At 54.7% G+C, this 19,817-nt stretch overlaps 3 protein-coding genes across 3 annotated transcripts; 2 read left to right on the top strand and 1 right to left on the bottom strand.

Annotated features, from left to right (window-relative positions):
* Positions 1–3,433: 3,433 nt before the first annotated feature.
* M406DRAFT_347451 (uncharacterized protein) lies at positions 3,434–11,851 on the top strand (the record flags this gene model as incomplete). The annotated part of the gene is made up of 5 exons (XM_040922298.1): positions 3,434–3,679; positions 4,140–4,278; positions 4,477–4,967; positions 5,312–10,660; positions 10,736–11,851. The coding sequence occupies 5 exons, from the start codon at positions 3,434–3,436 to the stop codon at positions 10,940–10,942; spliced, it is 6,432 nt and encodes a 2,143-aa protein (XP_040773297.1). The 3' UTR covers positions 10,943–11,851.
* Positions 11,852–12,615: 764 nt separating this feature from the next.
* Positions 12,616–14,523, top strand: M406DRAFT_263598 (uncharacterized protein; the record flags this gene model as incomplete). Its single annotated transcript, XM_040917599.1, has 3 exons — positions 12,616–13,074; positions 13,213–13,381; positions 13,460–14,523. 3 exons carry the CDS (start codon positions 12,616–12,618, stop codon positions 14,521–14,523), a joined length of 1,692 nt encoding a protein of 563 aa, XP_040773296.1.
* Positions 14,524–17,417: 2,894 nt separating this feature from the next.
* Positions 17,418–19,108, bottom strand: M406DRAFT_332695 (uncharacterized protein; the record flags this gene model as incomplete). The annotated part of the gene is made up of 6 exons (XM_040920777.1): positions 17,418–17,432; positions 17,503–17,748; positions 17,790–17,875; positions 17,971–18,093; positions 18,212–18,518; positions 18,590–19,108. 6 exons carry the CDS (start codon positions 19,106–19,108, stop codon positions 17,418–17,420), a joined length of 1,296 nt encoding a protein of 431 aa, XP_040773295.1.
* Positions 19,109–19,817: the final 709 nt, after the last annotated feature.

The raw sequence follows: 19,817 nt of genomic DNA, 5'->3' as shown, positions 1-19,817 counted from the left end.
TGTCTCATCTGCGGCGTCCGCCCCCAAGACATTATTTGCTCAAGGGCGGTATGTAATCTTGGTAGAGTAGAGCTGGATGGGGGGAAGTAACTGGGCGAGTCCGAGCTCACTCGCCCCCTCCCTACAGGTGCCGTTCAGCCGACGGGGCAAACGGGGGACGGATGAAGGGATCAGGTTGGTAAACTACCATGTACGTACTTACGCGGTGAGCGCGGAGGAGGGAAGTATGAAGTGGAATTGCCCATATGCGTGTGTATGACTCTGGATTCTAGCTAGACAGCGGGCGGGAAAAAGAAAAAAAAGGATAAACATAGACCCCTTTTTGCCTTGGTAAGGGCGTCGGCCACGTGTGAATTATCTGAGTTCTTCATTTAGTTTTTCGATTGTCTTGTTATTGTTTCGCGCCCGCCGTCCTTGTTGGTGGAGCGTTGGATGGTGCGGAACTCGCAAAGTTTTGGGCTTTGCAGCATGGTGTGGTGTGCAGCTTTGAAACCCTGTTTCGATGACTGCAGTCAAAGTACTCAAAGGGTTCCCGTCAGTTTGTATACAACGCATGTCCCGTAGCTAGGAAGGCAACGGGGCGATAACGTCCACAGCATGTATTGGACTACCCGAGAGCTGAACGAATATAGCATAGCATGTCACGTACCTATCCTGGGTACACGTATTTTTCCCACCCAATGTTGGCGATGGCTCGAAAGGTGCCCCCAGAACTCTGACATGCATACACAGTCATATGTCTTTGATAAGACACCTCATTCGCTGCTGCTGCTGAGGTGACTACGACACCCGTCATGCTCTGGTAAGTAGGCCCGAATTCGGATGATTTGCTGTCTCTGTATGTGATTCCCACCAGTGACTCTCGAGGTGGTGATTCCGACTGGCCTTTTGGGGCAGGGCTATAATTAAACTTGACTTTTCTCCAGCCTACTACTACTACTACTACTACTACTACTACTACTACTACTACTACTACAACAACTACTGCACTTCTAGTGTACTAGGGACGACACCCTCTTCGCAAGTAGAAGGTGGGTATGCTCATCGAGCCAAGATCTGGGAATCGCCCAGAGGTCAGCATCGCAGACATGCTGCGGCTCTCTCTGCAGCCGAGGTTTGTCGTGGTAAGGTTCGAGGCTTGTTTAGTTAGCCACTTAGTAGTCGTCGACCTAACTGCCAGGAGATATGTCGGTTTGCATGCATGCATACATTGTATGACTATACGAACTGAATCGAGGGGGGGAAACGGTGCTGACGGGGGAGAGAGAGAGAGAGAGAGAGAGAGAGAGAGAGAGAGAGAGGTAGAAGGGGTCCACGGGTAACGGCTTGGAGAGGAGATGTGTTTCTGGTGGGGAGGAAAGCATATCTCCTGCTGCTACCATCGTTACTACTGCAGCAACAACAGTACAGATGCCGGCTCAGGGATCTCTCAAGCGACAAGCGAGATTGACGGGCGCTAAAACAAAAGGATCACAGCTCCGCAAAAAAGCTCCTCGCCCAAAGTCACCTCACTTGGAGCCGTTTTGGCCGTTGCAGGTTCCAGACAGCCGAGCCCCGGGGAAAGAGCCAAGGGCAGGGGATGTTTTGGAGGAATAACGCCCGCTGGTGTGTTTGGGACCGTGTATTGCGCTTGCGGGTTTGGAGAGGCCACCCCCCCTCCCCTCAAGTCTCAGCTCACGACACGGAGTAGTCCAAGCAGCACTCGAATAATAGCAAGAAAAATAAATAATTAAAATAGATCATTAGCAGGACTCGCGTACTATGTTGCATTTGTGGAAACCTGCCCACACGGGTTACCTCGCTGGATGGCGCTTTCGTGATCGCCGCAAGGATCTTGACGCAGTCATCGGTAAAGACAAAAAATACAAGTGAAAAAAAAGAATGGGAAATGTAAAAAGGCGGGAGACAGCAATGTCAAGAAAAGAAAGAAAAGACCGCCATTCTATGTTGCATCGCGTCGAGTCTACGTTTGGCCAGCAGCCAAGCCCTTTTCTAGCTTGCCCCCCCTCCACTCCTTGTCCCTGATGGGGTGAAGGCGCGGGGTTGGGATACAACTTCTGCTTGGTCTTTGCTCTTCTTCTTTTCTCCTACTTCTTCCCACCTCGGTTCTCCCCCGCCACCATTGCTCCCACAGCTGTCAATCGACCAGAGTGATGTGGCTTTGACATTTTACGGTGGGTGACACTCTGTACTATGACTATAGCAGCTCAAGTCTAAAGCCCCAATACGAGCATTGTACGTGCGTGCGGACTGCACTGTTTCGAAACCCTCCCTCGCCCCAAAAATGGGGTGGTGTTTGGGACGTCCTTGGCCGCACATGCCATAGTACAGACAAATCGACGCGCGCACACGTACACAGGCAGCTTCGTCTCTCACGAGTGCTTTATTGCTGTTGTGGAAGTACGTCGTAGTTATGTACGTTAACTTAGAAGCTTTGGGGGTTCATCAAGATAAATGCGGGAGGGTGTGGGGTGATGGGCGGTTCAGGTACCGACAGCACTGAAAAGCCCCAGAGTCATGTACCGCTACATGAAGCCCCTCATCCTGATCACAGAAAAAGGCGGTGAGGGGAAATTGAGGCTAGGTATCGTGACCTGACCACCCCCTGGTCGGTACCTCTCCAGCCGCCTGCCACACAAGTCGCGCCGGACCTAAACCTGGGATGCAGCTTGTGTCTCATTCTCAAAGATCTGCCCGCACCCACACCCTGCAGTTGCTCGACCACTGCTGCCACCTCGAACAGATGACCGCCCACCCCCCCCCTCACCCAATCCCACATCGATCAATCCACATTCGCACACAGGGCCCGATCCCGATTTCGTCCCAGCTGGTTAGGGGTGTGCGTTTACTTGTGTTGCAACTCTGCTCTTGTTGGCACTGCATTACAGCAGGCTTGGGTGGCCAACGCTTCGCATCTGCTCCACCTCACCTCGCATCTCGTTCTGCATTCGATCCCTCCCATATCGCCTTGTTGTGTTGTATTTTTATTTTATTTTTATGAGTAGGAGTTCTCTCTAAGCACATACATACTCTGTACTTGGTACTCTGTCTCCCCCTTTTCCCCTCCCACCTGTCTTCGCTACGACCAGGGGAGCTGCACACCGGTCTGGACCTTATACTATAGCTCGCCGCGCCTGATTCAAATTGGACCTGAGGTTTACTGGAAGAGAGAGAGAGGAAGAAAGAGAGAGAGATTCTCCATACACTACAGCCAGTTACTACTACTTAAACATCGGCTACAGAAACCCGCGACCACAAGCACAGCAGATATAGTACGTGATTCAGGCATATATGCGCATAGCTGCTGTGGTGATCCGGCCGCCCCTCACGACCCGCGCCGCCAGCGACCTCGATGGGCTTTGAATAACCCCCCGTCGCGTTTTGAGGAGGACATGGCTCTGTTGCGTCCTGGGACCAACAGGGCAAGGTGACAATGACGAGAGATGAGCAGACCTCACGGTTCAGCTCTGTGACGAGCGCGAGTACCGAAAGCAACGCCTCCGACATCACCGTCAAGCCGCTCCCAGCTCTGCCTAGGGCCAAAGACAAGGACAAGGACAGGCTAAAGGACAAAGACAATGGCGGCGATGACGGTTCCATCCGCCAGCGCTCCTCGTCTAGGGGCTCGCGCAGGGCTGCTGCGCCGAGCCGGATCAAGACCGACGACCATGGGCGTCCCGTCAAGTGAGTAGTTCCGTTCTCGTCATCAGCATGTACTTGCTGGGTTTGGGTTGGGCTGGGTTGAGTTTGAGTTGTGTCTATCATCGTGCTGCCGCCACCGCCGCCGCCGCCGCAACTCCTCGCCCCGGCTCGACCGAGACATGTCGCTGCACGCCCAGCATACCGCAGCGTGTGCGCACATTGCATGCCTCGAGACAATCTTTGTCGACTTCCATCTGTTGGAAGAAGATTTTCCCCCCTACCTGACAAGGCGCACACAGAAATACTGACAGGTCAAACCGCCTCTGCGCTCCACCCACAGGCCCGTGAAAGAAAACAAAACCCAAGAGTCTCAGCCTCCCCATGCGAAGACCTCCAATTCCCTGCGCGCTTTGTCCCCTCATTTCTCCTCAAACTCGAACTCGAATTCAAATGCCGCCGCCGCCGCCGCTGCTCCTGTCTTTCCTGCTCCCCGCGAGCATCGCCTGAGCGACTTCGCCAACTACCGTCGCGATCTGGCCGTCCTGGAGCCTGCTGGCAGTCGCGCTCCGCAGATCGTGCACCAACCACCCTCGACTGCTGCCTCTTTTATGCAACAGGTTGCGCCTTGGATGGTCGGTGGCGGCGCAGGAGTTGGCGTAGGAGGAGGAGGAGGAGGAGGAGGAGGAGGAGGAGGAGGAACAACACCCTCAACAACAGCAGCGGCAGCGGCAACAACAACAACAACAGGACTAGAAGAAGGAGGAGGAGGCAGTAATGGCAGCAGCAATAACAATCATCACAATAACCTGCCTACGCCGACTTCTGCCAACGGAGGTGCAATGGCTACAACTTTCTACAACGATTCCAGCGACAACCTCTCTTCCGCCTCGCCCTCGCAGATGTCGCCGGGGTTCAGATCCGCCTCGGTCAGTGCGCTGGGACGCCCCACACCAAATCCTCCCGGCAGTGACTCTCCCGACGCTGCATATTACAACGATGAAAGGAGGCCCTCCATAGCCAGCGTCACGACCACCGCAAGCAGCCAGGCCTCCAAGTCCAGCGGCCAGAGGGGAGGCATCAGGAAACTTCAGGGTTTCTTTGGTGAAGAATATCCTGGTCGAGACTCGTCGGAAACCTCCCTACCACCTTCCTTTGGCGGGAAGGAGTCCCGATCTCATTCGTACAGCCACACTCCCCGTCCCCATCGTGACCGCAACTACTCCAACGCCACAGACCATACCCGAGATGCTTCACCGTCTTCCTCCAGGCCCAGAACACCAGTACCAGCCCCAGAGGTCGTGCCCTTTCTCTACCAAGAAGCCCAGGTGCGTCCAAAAATCAGAGACAACCAACACACAACCCTCTTCCGAAGCCCCCTTCACACCACCCACCACCAACTTGACCCGCATCTCCTCCCATGGGAGAACCCTGTGCCTCCTCCCTGCAAACCTTATTTCCCCCAATCTCTCTTTTGTGTTATATCCGCGCATGCACCTTGCGGGCCCGATGCATTGCAGGAAATCTGCTCCATCTCATCTAGAACTCTTTATCACACTTCATGGATGGTTTTGCTGCAACTTTTTTGCCCTGTCTTTCCCTGCCGCCCCTCAATCGCCACTGACGTCTTCCCCATCTACTCTGACTGACGATCCTGTCTCTTGTCCTGTAGGATATCGCGATTTACGGTGAGGCCCCTGTCCGAGGTGTGCTCGCCGGCCCGGACAGAGAGCGTTACGCGAGCGAAAACGGGTCGCAGAATCCTCCAAAGACTTCATCTTCCAACCGATCTGGTCAATCGATCACCCATGGACAAGGCCACTCCCATCGACACAACAAGAGCAATGACGATTCCCGGATCCTGCGGCCATCGATAAGTCGAGAAGATTCTCAAGCTAGCATGCTGCACACGTCCAAGACGGCCCAGAATAACGTGTTTGGCTCGCGATCTCGTGCACAAAGTCCCACGCCCAGTGGGCACAGCAGTCTCGGAATGAAGAATGGAGGGCTCGACGGCCCTGCCTCGCCCAGCTACAACCACCATCACAAGAAGGGGATCTTCAACCGGTTCCGGGGGAGGAAAGAAAAGGAGGAGATTGGACCCCCGCTCAACAAGAAGCTCTCGACCTCGACACAGTCCCTCGCATCCACCTTGGTGGCCAGGCCATCGCGCCAGGAGTTTACAAAAGATGACGGGCCAGTGGTGTACGGGCAGACGTTGGGTTCCGCTGGTAGAGACCCGACGGCCGAGCCCCCGCGACGGCCCGAAACCGCGCGACAGGCAACGTTCAACAACAAGTTCCCCTTCTCTAAGAAGGGCCGCTCCCACAAGGGCTATGACGATCCAGACGAGCTGATCGGACCGACGGAGCGCTCCAACGACAAGGGCACATACTTCAAACTCGACACCGACCTCGATGACATGTCGGGCATCGTGACCAGACATGCGCCCCTTACACCGATCATTCCGGGCACCTCGACTGCTCCCGAAACCGAGAAACCCCCAGTGCCACCGAGAAACAACGGCGTCAACGGTGTCTGGAACGCCCCGGACAGCTGGGCGGTTCGGAAGACAGACCTGGAGGCCACCACCCAGGCCCTGGAGCTCGAGGAGATCGGCAGTCCACCACGGCCGGACGAGAAGCTTGCACCCTATTGCATCCGCGTTTTCCGGTCCGACGGCACGTTTGCGACGCTGCAGATGGCTCTTGATTCATCTGTCCAAGATCTCATTGGCCAGATCATCAAGAAGTCCTATGTTACAGAGAGCCTAGATAATTACCACATCGTCCTGAAGAAGCACGACCTGGTCCGTCTACTCAACCACGCCGAACGCCCTCTCTACATACAGAAGCGCCTGCTCCAGCAGGTCGGGTATGAGGAACGGGACAGGATCGAAGACCTCGGCCGCGAGGACAACAGCTACATCTGTCGATTCCTTTTCCTGTCGGCCAAGGAAAGCGACTTTCATGCCAGTACTCATGATCTGGGCTTCGGCCGGATGCAAAAGTTCAACCACATCGACTTGTCAGGCCGAAATCTTGTCACCATTCCTATCTCTCTATACTCCAAGGCTAGTGAAATCATATCGCTGAACCTGTCACGAAATCTGTCTCTAGATCTGCCTCGAGATTTCATCCACTCCTGTGTCAACCTGCGTGACATCAAGTACAACAACAACGAGGCCCGCAAGCTACCTCTGAGCTTCAGCCGCGCCAACAAGCTCACCTACCTTGATGTCTCCAATAACCGGCTGGAGCAGCTGGAGCATGCTGAGCTCGGAAGCCTCACCGGCCTGCTGAAGCTCAACCTAGCCAACAACAGGCTCAAGCATCTACCACCCTACTTCGGAGCATATCGATCACTGCGCACCTTGAACCTCTCTTCGAACTTCCTCGAAAATTTCCCCAGCTTCCTGTGCGAGCTGGAGAGCTTGGTAGATCTTGATGTGTCCTTCAACCTCATCATGAGCTTCCCAGACAACATTGGCAACCTGAAGTCATTGGAAAGGCTGGTTGTCACCAACAACAGGCTATCGGGGGCCCTGCCAGACTCGTTCAAGAATCTGCAGAGCTTGCGTGAGCTTGATGTCAAGTACAATGCGATTTCGGCCATGGATGTGATATCTGAGCTCCCCAAGCTGGAGATCATGACAGCGGACCACAACGCCATCTCACAATTTCTTGGTAGCTTCGAGAGGTTACGGTCTCTTAAGCTCAACGCAAACCCCATCACCAAGTTTGGAATCACCGCTCCCGTTCCGACACTGAAACACCTCAACCTTTCCCATGCACAGTTGGCAAGCATTGACGACACTTTTCACAATATCTTGAACCTCGAGCGACTGGTCCTGGACAAGAACTACTTTGCTTCCTTACCAGCACAGATCGGCAGCTTACGACGTCTGGAGCATTTCAGCATTGCAAACAACTCGCTTGGTGAGCTGCCTGCTGAGATAGGCTGCCTCACAGAGCTCAGAGTCCTCGATGTCCGAAGCAACAATCTCAGGAAACTGCCCATGGACATCTGGTGGGCACACAAGCTGGAAACACTGAACGCATCCACCAACATCCTGGACTCCTTTCCCAAGCCGGCTTCCCGTCCGCCTCAACCGCCTCCGGATCTCACGGCGTCACAATCGTCTACAGGGCTCAAGCCAAGCTCCAATGGTGGCCTGAGTCCGTCTCCAAGTACCGATGACCTGATGCCGGATGGATCGAGAAGGCCGAGTCAAGCCTCGAGCACGTTGCTGAGTGTCGGCCCATCCCCGGTCCCGGCAGGTCCAGATCGCAAGAGCTCGGTCGTTTCGGTCTACGGCAAGGGAGGGCGCAAAACATCCGTCATGTCGAGGACCACCACAAGCCAGAGCAGCAGCTCGTTGCCACCTCCGATGCCTGGACCGAGGAAAGATTCCGGCCTGTCGTCTCGATTGACCAACACATTTGCCGGATCGCTGAGGAATCTATATCTTGCTGACAATCAGCTCGACGACGAGGTTTTTGACCACATCACCCTGCTCGGAGAGCTGCGCGTCCTCAACTTATCGTACAATGAGCTGAGCGACATGCCTCAGAGGTCGATCAAGAGCTGGCCGCAGCTCGTCGAGCTGTATCTATCCGGTAACGAGCTGACCAGCCTGCCGGCGGATGATCTTGAGGAGTACAACTCCCTCCAGGTGATCCACATCAACAGCAACAAATTTACCAATCTTCCTGCCGACATCTCCAAGGCCAAGAAGCTGGCCGTGCTGGACTGCGGAAGCAACTATCTCAAATACAACATCTCCAACGTGCCATACGACTGGAACTGGAACCTCAACCCCAACCTGAGATTTCTCAATCTCTCAGGCAACAGGCGTCTGGAAATCAAGCAGACACAGAATGGCCCCGCCAACGCCAACCGCGAAAACTACACTGACTTCAGCAGTCTGTTGAATCTCCGAGTGCTTGGATTGATGGACGTCACGTTGATTGTACCAAGCATCCCAGACCAGAGTGAGGATCGTCGAGTCCGGACCTCAGGCTCTTTGGCCGGATTCTTGCCGTACGGCATGGCAGACACACTGGGTAGAAATGAGCATCTCTCGACCATCGATCTGGTAGTCCCTCGATTCAACGCGTCCGACACGGAGACCTTGTTGGGTCTGTTCGATGGCCAGGCCCTCTCGAGTGGCGGCTCTAAGATCGCCAAATACCTGCACGAGAATTTTGGCCATATTTTCAGCATGGAGCTGGAAGCAATAAAGTCAAAGCCGAACGACACGCCTGTCGACGCCATGCGCCGTGCCTTCCTCGCTCTCAACAAAGACCTCGTGACGATCGCAATTCAGCATGCCGAGGAGCGTCCTATTGTGTCCCATCGAGGGTCTTCTGCCTCGGTCGTACTCAGCAAGGAAGATCTCAACTCGGGCGCTGTAGCTACCGTGGCCTATCTGCATGGGCAGGAGCTGTACATCGCGAACGTGGGCGATGTGCAGGCGCTGCTCATCGAGTCCGACAGCACGCAAAAGATCCTGACGCACAAGCACGACCCGGCTGAGCCCAACGAGCGATCCCGTATCCGAGATGCCGGTGGATGGGTATCGCGCAACGGAAGGCTGAACGACCTGCTCGAGGTCTCTCGTGCCTTTGGGTATGCAGATCTCATGCCTGCCGTCCAAGCTGCGCCCCATGTGGCTCACATCACGATCAAAGAACAACATGAAGTCATCGTAATGGCCACAAGAGAACTGTGGGAATACCTCACGCCGACTCTTGTCACTGATGTGGTCAAGAACGAGCGCCCCGATCTCATGCGAGCCTCCCAGAAAGTTCGAGATCTTGCCATGGCTTACGGCGCGTCCGGGAAAATCATGGTGATGATGATCAGCGTCGCCGATATGAAGAAGAGAAGCGAGAGGTCAAGAATGCACCGTGGACAGAGCATGTCTCTGGTCCCCTCTGGCCTGGACAGTGATCTGCTGCCCCGCGAGATGCGCAAGAACAAACGAGCGGCAAAGAACGACGCCCTGGATTCCAACCTGCGCAAGGTAGGCACCGAGGTGCCGGCGCCCACGGGCATGATCGCCATCGTCTTTACTGATATCAAGAACTCGACGAACCTGTGGGAAACATATCCGGCCGCGATGAGATCCGCGATCAAAGCACACAACGACATCATGAGACGACAACTGCGCCGTATAGGTGGGTACGAAGTGAAGACGGAAGGCGACGCCTTCATGGTGTCTTTCCCCACCGCGACATCCGCCCTGCTGTGGTGCTTCGCAGTCCAGACGGCACTGCTCTATGGTGACTGGCCCCAGGAGATGCTCAACTCGGTCAACTGCCAGCCGCTCTACGACAAGGACAATAATCTCATCTTCAGGGGCCTTTCCGTTCGCATGGGCACGCATTGGGGCGAACCTCTCTGCGAGGTTGACCCCATCACCCACCGCATGGATTACTACGGACCGATTGTTAACAAGGCCTCACGTGTGTCGGCCTGTGCTGACGGTGGTCAGATCACTGTCTCGTCTGATTTCATCTCGGAGATCCAGCGGTGCCTGGAGACATACCAAGATTCTTCTTCCAATCTCGACGACGGCCTGGAGGAGGAACCCTTTGCCCAGGCCGTGCGCAAGGAGCTGCGGAACCTGAGCTCGCAGGGATTCGAGGTCAAGGAGATGGGCGAGAAGAAGCTCAAGGGACTCGAGAACCCTGAGGTGATCTATTCACTGTACCCGCACTCCCTGGCCGGTCGCATCGAGCAGCATCTCTTCCACGAGAGGCAGGTCTCGGGCGAGGCGGGCAAGCCAGCCGCGCTCGCCCACGCCGGAGAGCTTGCCTTCGATCCAGAGGTGATCTGGGCCCTGTGGCGGGTCAGTCTCCGGCTCGAGATGCTCTGCAGCACCCTAGAGGAGAATTCGGGTCGTGGCCTCCAGCCACCTGAGACGGAGCTGCTGGAACGGATGAAACAAAAGGGCGGCGAAGTCACGGAGCGGTTCCTTGTTAACTTCATGGAACATCAAGTGAGCCGTATAGAGGTGAGCCAAAACGAATGGGATTTGCCCACTGGAAAAGGGAGTGACGAAGCTAACCAAGAACAAAAACACCTCTAGACCTGTGTCTCTACCCTGACGATGCGTCATCTTGCCGCGGGCAACGGCCCGATCGCCAAGCTTGAGGACCTCAGAGCACCGATGACTGATGTGCTCTCGGGCCTGGCTGAACAACTGCTCGAGCTACAACGCTACAAGGCGAGATTCGGCGAGCTCGAGGACCATCACATTGTCGAAGAAGACCTAACCGACAGTGAGACCGAGTAGAAGAGATACTCCTGTGTTCTAGATCCCGAAAGCTTCATCTCGTGTCTTGTCTGTTTTTGGAGGAGGCTCGCCATGCCCTCTCTTCTCTGACGCACGCTGTAATGCAACCAAACCCCCTTTGCGTTTCCAAGGTCGTGCTGATGGGTTATCTCAGCATCGCTTGTGTGAATTTACTGGCTTTCTCTTACTTTCCTGGCATCGGGTGGGCTGCAAGCGTCTATTTACCTCGTCGTTCATCTGTGTTCCCTAGCAACCAAGCATATATTTCCTGTACGATTGACGATACTTTAACAAGCACCGCACCTCTACGGATGCCCCAGTTCACACACATGCTTGGCCGGCAATACTAGCCTTTTCTTTTCTGCCTTTTCCCCGTCGAATTATCTGGACATGGTCTCACACACACACACACACACACACACAACACACACACAAAGAGGCAAAGCTAGTTTTGCCTTTGGATACTTGGGCACAAGGGACATATACCACCGGGCTGGCTTGTGTTAGAAAGACAACCAGGGGCGTCGAGATTCCTACCAACCTCATTTGTTACGGCCGAACCCCGCCTTTTACTTACACCTCTGGACAGTCAAATTCTGTTGAGCGTCAAGGGATTCCTTTCCATCTTGTTTTTTGTTTCAAGTGAAAGGCAGTTTGCTTGTATTTTTTTATTTTATTTTTTGGAAAGGGGGGGGGGGGTGAGGGCACGGAGGACAGGAAATCCCAGCCTTTTCTTTGGTAGGAAGCGGGGTGTTCGTTCGGTCGCTCAAACCTGTTATATAAGGGACACTGGAGAGGCATTTTTGGCTTTAAGAGAAGACCGGGTAACAAAGAAGCATTACTATTCAGTACTAGCACTACTATTATTATTATCACAGCAATCATCCCAATGAAAGCATTGCATACCCAGTTAGATTCTGCCCTTCCAAGAGCTCTCGTGCGGGAAAATAAATTATATAATGTAGTGTACGGCCACCAAGGAAAGAAAAGAAAAAGAGAAAAAAGAAGAAGACAATGAAAATGTACCACACATGTATGAAGGGGGGGATATTGAAGTAGCAAACCAACCAGCCGACTGACACTATGGCCAAAGAAATACAGTGCATTATGCAGTGAGGTGATAGGGGCGGCTGTAACCGAAGATCCCTGTAAATTGGCCCGAGTCCAGGTGTCCGACCCAGAGCATCAGTTGGTTCTCCAGGTCTTCCCACGTAGTACATACTGACGTCAACCAAAATCCATCAGTGGGAAAACCCGCTGCTTGCTCTGTAAACGCAGTAGCAACAACAGCAGCAGCAGCAAGAGCAAGTATGATTTCCACATCTCGCCTAATTTTATTCTGCATGGACTTGGATAATATTGAGGCTTACATGAAGACAGGATTTCGAGAACTCCAGGAGAACGAGGCATGAGGCAACAGCAAGTCTCGCAGTGACGGCTTGTTCAGCAGTCAAACTTTGGAAGGCGGGTGGGCTGACGACGAATACCTTCAGCTTGGAGGGTGGGTTGTGGCGGTCAGACGGTCGATCACCGCGTGACCTCCTCTGTATGTTTTTTTTAGGAGAGAGGGCCAAGTAAGAAAAAAACAAAAAGAAGAAAGAAGAAAAAGAAGAAGAAGAAGAAGAAAGGGGGGGGGGGGAATAATGAGAGAAGGCCATGCCAGCACCGGCCAGATGACTGTGCCCATCACCACAATACCGCCCGCCTCTCTCGTCAACCTCGGCGCTCACGTCCGCGACCTCTACAAGCAACACTTTGCACACGAGCTCGCCGCAGGCACCGTCAGGCCGCTGGTTATCCCCTACTCAGTCCTCGGCGCCTTCATCCTGCCCGTGCTGTACTTTTCGGTGCCCCATGTGAACAGGCCGTGGCTGTTCCGGGCGCGATGGCTCGTCATGCTCTTCATCGTGGCCTTCAACCTCTCCGAGACGGCGGGCCGCTCGAGCGCCAACTTTGCGGTGGGGTATTTGGTTGGGCTCCTGCAGGCCTGGGGGATCCTCTGGAGCGCTACGCTGCTCATATGGATGCGTCCGCAGTTTGAGGCGGAGAGGGTGGAGAAGAGGAGGAGGAAGAGGAGGAGGGGGGAAGAGGGTGTTGAGGAGTTGGTGGTGAGGCAGGAGTCTGCCATGACTGTGGCGCATTCTGGGAATGGCTATGCTTATGGGATGCAACGGCAGAATGGCGTTTCTTGGCCAGATGGTAGTGGTGATGCCGATGGTCTCAGGAGTGTTGATGGCGCCGTCGACTATGCTGACCAGGACCTCAAGAAGAAGAAGAGCAACAAAGAGAATAGGCAGGCCATGGACGCCCCTGATGAGGATATCGCGAGGAGCCTTGCTGAAGGGTACGAGTACTACTGGCAGGCCTATCCAGCGGATGGGTCCTTTTTGACGCGCTTCGAATGGTCATGGGACCTCGTCACGTCGTTTCGTGGGACCGGTAAGTCTCACTCCTTGGGCTCCTTTGTCCTTTTTTAACCAAGAGAAACCTACTTGTTCAACTGACAGCCTACACAAGGATGGAATTGGTGCATACCCATCCTCCCACGCTTCGCAAAACCCGAGAAGCCTCTCTGCGGCTCCCTTGTCGACCTCACATCGCTCCCCCTCCGTACTCGCCAGGGTTACCGCCGATATACCAGCAGCAGAGAGTGGCTCCGCCTCCGACTCATACCGATGATCCTTTCCTACCTGGCCCTCGATGCCCTGAGCGTTCTCATGATGAAGGACCCTTACTTCATCTTTGGCCCAGATTTTGAAGCCATAACCATCACCACCAGCACCACCTCGTCTTCCTCCCTCCACCACCGCCTCACCCTGCCACCCATCCTCGCCGCGCTGCCCTCCCCCATCCTCTTCCTCTACCGTGCCCTCCTCTGCTTACCCGCCATCCTCATCACCATCGACCTTATCATGACTTCCTACCAGCTCCTCTCGCACTTCGTCCTCGCCCCGCTCCTCGGCACCCGCGCCGAGCTGTGGCACTACCCCTGCGTCTACGGCAGCTTCACCCCCTGCGTCCTCGACAAAGGCATGGCCGGCTTCTGGGGCGGCTGGTGGCACCAGACCTTCCGCGCCGCCTTCAGCGCCCCGGGCCTCTGGCTGAGCCGCCACGGCTACATCGGCGACCCCCGCTCCGACGCCACGGGGAGGGCCCTCGCCGGCCTCCTCGCCTTTGCCCAGAGCGGCTTCCTGCACGCCCTGGGCAGCATCACCTGTCTCCCGCCCAGCCAGCCCTGGGCGCCCCCGCTGTTCTTCCTGCTGTGCTGGGCCGGCACCCTGGTCCAGGCCGCCGCCTCCGCCGCGCTGGGGAACTGGATGACAACGACGACGACACGGCCGCGCTGGGTACGACGGGCGGGTCACTTCATGTTCGTGCTGGCCTGGCTTGGTTGTGCCCAGTTTCTCTTCTGCGATGACCTGGCGCGCGCGGGCGTGTGGATGCTGGAGCCGGTGGCGGCCAGTCCCTTGCGGGCTCTTGGTCTGGGCCGGCCTGGGGATAGCTGGTGGCGGTGGGACTCGACGTATCGGCCGAGATGGGTGGTTGGGGAGAAGTGGTGGGAGAGTGGAATTGCCGTGTGAGGGAGAGGTGTGATGGGGGAGAAAGTATGGGCTGATCATGATGTACGCCTTGCTTTCTTGTTCTCTTTTCTTCTTTTTTCTCTCTCTCTATTTATTTTCTCTTTTCCTTGTTCTTTCTTTTTCTCATTCATCTAAGAAAAGACATGTGTATAGATGGTTAGATCGCATTAGCATATAAAGCATACATGAATGGCGTTGTATGAGAGGGTGCATAGCGAGCTTGTCATGTTGCTGCGTTGGATGATCTAGATAGATAATCTCTGGATGATCAGAGTCTACATACAGTGTGCCAGCAATGGTATCATGGGATGTTTCTGAGAACTGAGTCCGTTTGCTGTATGCTGTTTCTCTTGCGACTTTTCGAAATTGGGTATCATGTCATGTCGACTATCATTGTGGACCCGCAGTCGCACACACAAAACTTGTTGTTTTTCTTTTACCTCCTTCTTTTCACTTCTCTCCAAGAGTGTCAGGACCACCTCCACCTCCACCACCTCCTCCTCCCTCTCCACCACTTTGCTCTTTCTTCTTCTTCTTCTCCTTCTTTCCCTTCCTCTCCTCCATGCTCGCCATCTCCTCATCCAACCAAGTCAACACCGCCAGAAACCGCGCCTGTTTTCTCCTCAACACCCACCGAAACGCCCTGAGAGTCAACGCCCTAACCTGTCCTTTGCCGATCCGACACTCATACCACGGGTATTTGACCCGCCGTGACCCGCTGGTCAGCAGGTGATACACCACATCCACTAATTCATTAATAGTGTCGACCCACACCGCGACGCCAGGCTGCCTGGCCAGAGGGAGACACCGCACATATGCCCAAGCTTTAGCAGCCGTCTCGACCAGCGCGTCCGAGAGGTTACGCAGCACGGTATGGGTGGTGTTGTGGCGGGCGTCGTAGAACATGAGGTGCGACTGGAGCTTGAAGGCGCTGAGGGTCTTGCGCTTGAAGTTGGCGCCCGGGTGGCGGGTGAACTCAACCGTGAGGGCGTTGGTGACGGCCGGGTCCTTGACGGCCGAGACGTGGATGGGGGCGAGGCCTCTGTCTCTGGTGAGCTCCAGGGTGTGGGTGTTGATCTGTGTGCCGCAGTAGGGAAAGACAGCTTCGCTGCCAGGTTGGATGGCAGGCACGGCGAGCCCGTTGACGGATAGAGCGAAGTTGACCAGGGTCTTGGGCGGGCTGATGGTCACACCGTACTCTGGGATGCCGGCCTGCATGACCGTGACGAAGCGTGAAGCCTTGGCCTGATCTGTGGTGATGAGGAGGAAGTCGTCAATCAGGCGAAGTAGTAAGCTGCCGTTGTCTGCGCGCACAAATCCCAGGTGCGTCCGCTCCAGGTCGGCGTAGAAGTAGTTACAGAGCACAGAAGAGAGAACGCTGCCCTGCGGGATGCCGTTCTTCTGCCTGTAGTACTTCTTGCCCATCTTGACTAGATTCTGCTGAACATGGGAGGCCAGCAGCGCGAGGAGGTCGCGCGTGCCATGTATCTTGCGGAAGATGGTGTCCACATGGACAGTGTTTTTCTTGCTCGGGATTCTTTGCTGGGTGAGCATTTCTAGGAAGGTGGTTCTGTCCCCTGCGGCTTTGGCGGTCGAGTACCACCGCCTGATAACCTTGGAGCCGCCGAGGTCACTGCTGTTGAGGGCGACCTCGACATGCTTGATCATTTCGTACACGTCCTGGGAGGGTACGGAATTCATAAGAGCGACGACGGCATCCTGAGGGATCGTGTCGAAGGCGGACTGCACATCGACTTTGGCAAAGTAGAGTGGCCCGTGACGCAGACCAAGGCGCTGCTTGAAGGAGCTGAGGCGTTCGTAGAGGTCGCCCACCGAGAACATGGTGGATCCCAGGCGACTGCCATGGTGGCTCTGGTCGACCACGTTTCAGTCAGCCACAATGTGGAAGAGGAAGAAAGAAAGAAAGAAACATTGAAGTTAACCACAATCATCAGATCGCTGGCTCACCTTTTCAAGCTTCAACATGCTGTACACGGGCCCGAGGATTGAATTGATACTCTGGCCAAGGACCTGTCTGTCCTTGCTTGTGATCATTCTCCGGCGCAGATTCACGATAGGTCGGACAGACGTGTTTTTCGGCAGCAGCCTGATCTGGCTGTAGCCCAGCCGCCTCGAATCGAGTATCGCCGAAGCCTCCTTCGCCTTCACCTCCTCAAACATTTTGGCCCGGAGCTGCGCCATTGCGGGCTCTGCGATGGACCGCCAGACGTCGTGCCGGAAGAAGAAGAGGCGATAACGGTGAACATTCGACTCCGTGACGTAGAAGTTGCCGCGAACCAGAGGGATCAGAAGGGAATCGAAGACATAGTAAACAAACTCGGCAAAGATCTCGCGTCGCTTCCGAAAGTCGGTTTGGCTGCACTTCTGCCCCTGGAGGCCAGGAGGTTCAAGCCATTGGATCTCAGTAACCTAGCAAAGTCAGCAACATGGTTCATCCAACCGTCAAAGATATCCTTGCATTGAACCAGAGAAAAGACACCCTCACCTTCAGACCCTGCATAACTTCATGCAGAGAGATGGACTCAAACCTTCGAAGCTTGATGAAACGATCAACATTTCTCAGAAAGATTCGTTGATTGTGACTTTGTACTTCACCGCAGCCCCAAAACTCATCTGGAATGATTTTCGACAAGACCGCTTGACAGAATCCAGAGATCTTAGATACTGGCACCGCAAGCTCTATCAATGATGAATAGCTCCTCTTTGGTGGGTTCGGGGTGTGAAGAGGTGCCGGTCCAAGCCTCTTCCGCGTCTTAGAATGTCGCCCACAGGGTTTCTTTCCGCTCGACAAGGAAGCAGCTGTAGCACTATTCTTTTCATGATGATAATGGCTGCGGCCATCTCCTGGCACTGAAGAGTCACTCTATGGCTAATCAGTTCCATTTGCACTGTGAGAGTTCCATCGCGGATGAACGACAGAGCGCCCAAAGAATCAGTCCAGAGAAGGGGGCTTCGTACCGGACAATAGTGCTCTAATAACTTGGAATAAGAGCAACGGGCATGCCGGGTCTGCAGCCTCTGAATCATATGCTCAAGCCTTCCTCTTAATCGCTTTGGTACCCGCACGTCGAGCTGTCGACTGCCATTTCCGTCGGTTTTGCCAAACTTTGCAAAGATTTCCGCCTCGCGCAGGGTGTAGTCCTGAAATTTCTGGGCCGACTTCAGGTGATCCACATGAGACGTGAAAGCATTATGAAGGCCAAACTGGCGGGGAAACATGTATATCATGATACGAAGGGTAGCACCGTTTTGCAGTGATTCCACATTGTTGCCGTCTCCGTCTTCAGCAGGCTGTGTACTTCCGCCACGGTCGCCACAGTGGAGAGGGAATCTGTTTAATGCGTCTAGAAAAGTAAGCACATTGAGCACACCATGCTTGCACTAGTAGAATCGCGGGGCAAAAAACAAATAAAATAATAAGCCTACGTATATGTTTGAAGCCAAAGTGCACTAGCCCGCGAGCATTAAGCGCGGCTCTTGCGTAAAATATACGACTCCTCACAAAGATGACGTCTGTCGGTTTTCTCTCGAAAGTACTCGGGTCCTTGACTGGACCAGGAGAAGTGAGAGGAGATGATAGAGGGTCACACTCGAATATGGGAGCTCCTGTTCGATGTGCAAACGTGCTTAGCGTGTAGATCAAGATGGATGACCTGAGCAAACTTACCGCTCAACTGATAGTAGTTACCCCGGCCGGCTTCAACGGGCAAGAATACGGAGCAGTCGAGCAGCAGATTGATCATCATGCTTTCGCCAGACTTGCCCAGGATCTGAAGCAGCTGCGGCCATGGGACCTGCTTTATGGCGGCGACCCTCTCATTGAAGAAGACGCGGTGGAGTCCTTGAATCGAGGATGGGACTCCCTGCTGCCTCGGACCACTGCGCCTTCGTAGGCCATCACAAAGTAGGTGATGAGGTGTCCTGCTCGGATTCTTCTCCCTGGAAAAGAGCAACCAGATGATGAAGTCAATAATCTACCGTCACTGGTCAGTCAATTCCTGGCCAGACCTATAGAACCTTCTTCATTTCTCTCACCAGACCTTACCTCGGACTGGAGGTGAGTTGCACTTGCATCACCGCCGGATAACGTTACGTGAGAATCATCTCTTTGCGAGTATTCAATCCACTGCTGCAGGCGGTCTTCAGACTGCTCCTTGGCAGTCTCCCTTGGCACCTCAGCAAGTCCAACCAGCGTTGTGTCCAGGAGCGTAGCGAGCTGTGCCCGAACGCCGCTGGGGTCGTCTTCAGAGCCATCGGCTGTCCCGACTGCGGCAACCTTCCTCCGCCGGATCCTGGATGAGGCCGGCAGGTGACTGAGGACGTATTGCCGCAGAGTCAGCGTGGTTGGGTAGTACTGGGCCAGCAGAGCATGCTTCACAGCGTCGGCGGACTGCAAGGTCCTCACGTTGGTCCCCGTCGTCCTGCGCTGCTTTGCCGGTGGTGGTCTCTGGTCGTCAGTAGGACCCGGGCCTGAAGAACTCGTCCTCCTCTTCCTCTTCTTCGAGACTGATGGCCTCGACCGCACCGCAGGGTCAGGGCGCTGCGGTCGCGATTCCGCAGCCATATCTTGTGGGGGTTCGTTGTCTCCTGGCGAGGCGTGTCATTTGTAATTGGCCTGTGATTCTGATGGCTCGAGTTCTTGATATTTCCTTTTTGAGGGTTACTAATGGTGCTCGATGTTTAGTGGCAGGCTTGAGGACCTACATCTCACGATTTAATGAGTGTGATCCACAGACACGCGGGGCAATGCGTGTCATTCAGGATTCCCACCAAGAGCGCTCGGATCAGCGACTGGTCCTTTGGTGGAATGGGGGAACTGAGATGAAATTAATAGCGTCATAGAGATGAAACGTGAGAGAGAGAAAGGGCCAAAAAATGGTTTCACACCGCGGCATCTGGCAGATTATGCTGTACTGAGCTCGATGTAGGCTGGCTTTTGTTCAATCCTCTGCTGCGGTTCTTCGCTACCGGAATTGTGACGCGTCTGGGTGCTGTTGCTGTTTTTGTTGCTGCTGTTGCTACTTGCGACTGCTACTACTGCTGGGCCAGCCAGAGACAAGGGGCGTGGGGCAGTGGAACATTTTGGGCGTACCACCGGCTTGCGGGCCGTTGTGTTTAGCGCAACTAGGGCCATGGTGGTACCACTGTGTATCAGTTTTTTTATTGATGGGTTTAGCGACCGTGACCCTGATCCCATGCGCTATGACACCAAGTACAACGTACTAAAGCACAACCTCCCCTTCCAGTCTCGTATTTCTCTCTTCTCCCACTTG

Source organism: Cryphonectria parasitica (genome assembly GCF_011745365.1).
Source record: "Cryphonectria parasitica EP155 unplaced genomic scaffold M406scaffold_7, whole genome shotgun sequence".
Taxonomy (NCBI): domain Eukaryota; kingdom Fungi; phylum Ascomycota; class Sordariomycetes; order Diaporthales; family Cryphonectriaceae; genus Cryphonectria; species Cryphonectria parasitica.
This window is presented reverse-complemented; position numbering and strand designations above follow the sequence as displayed.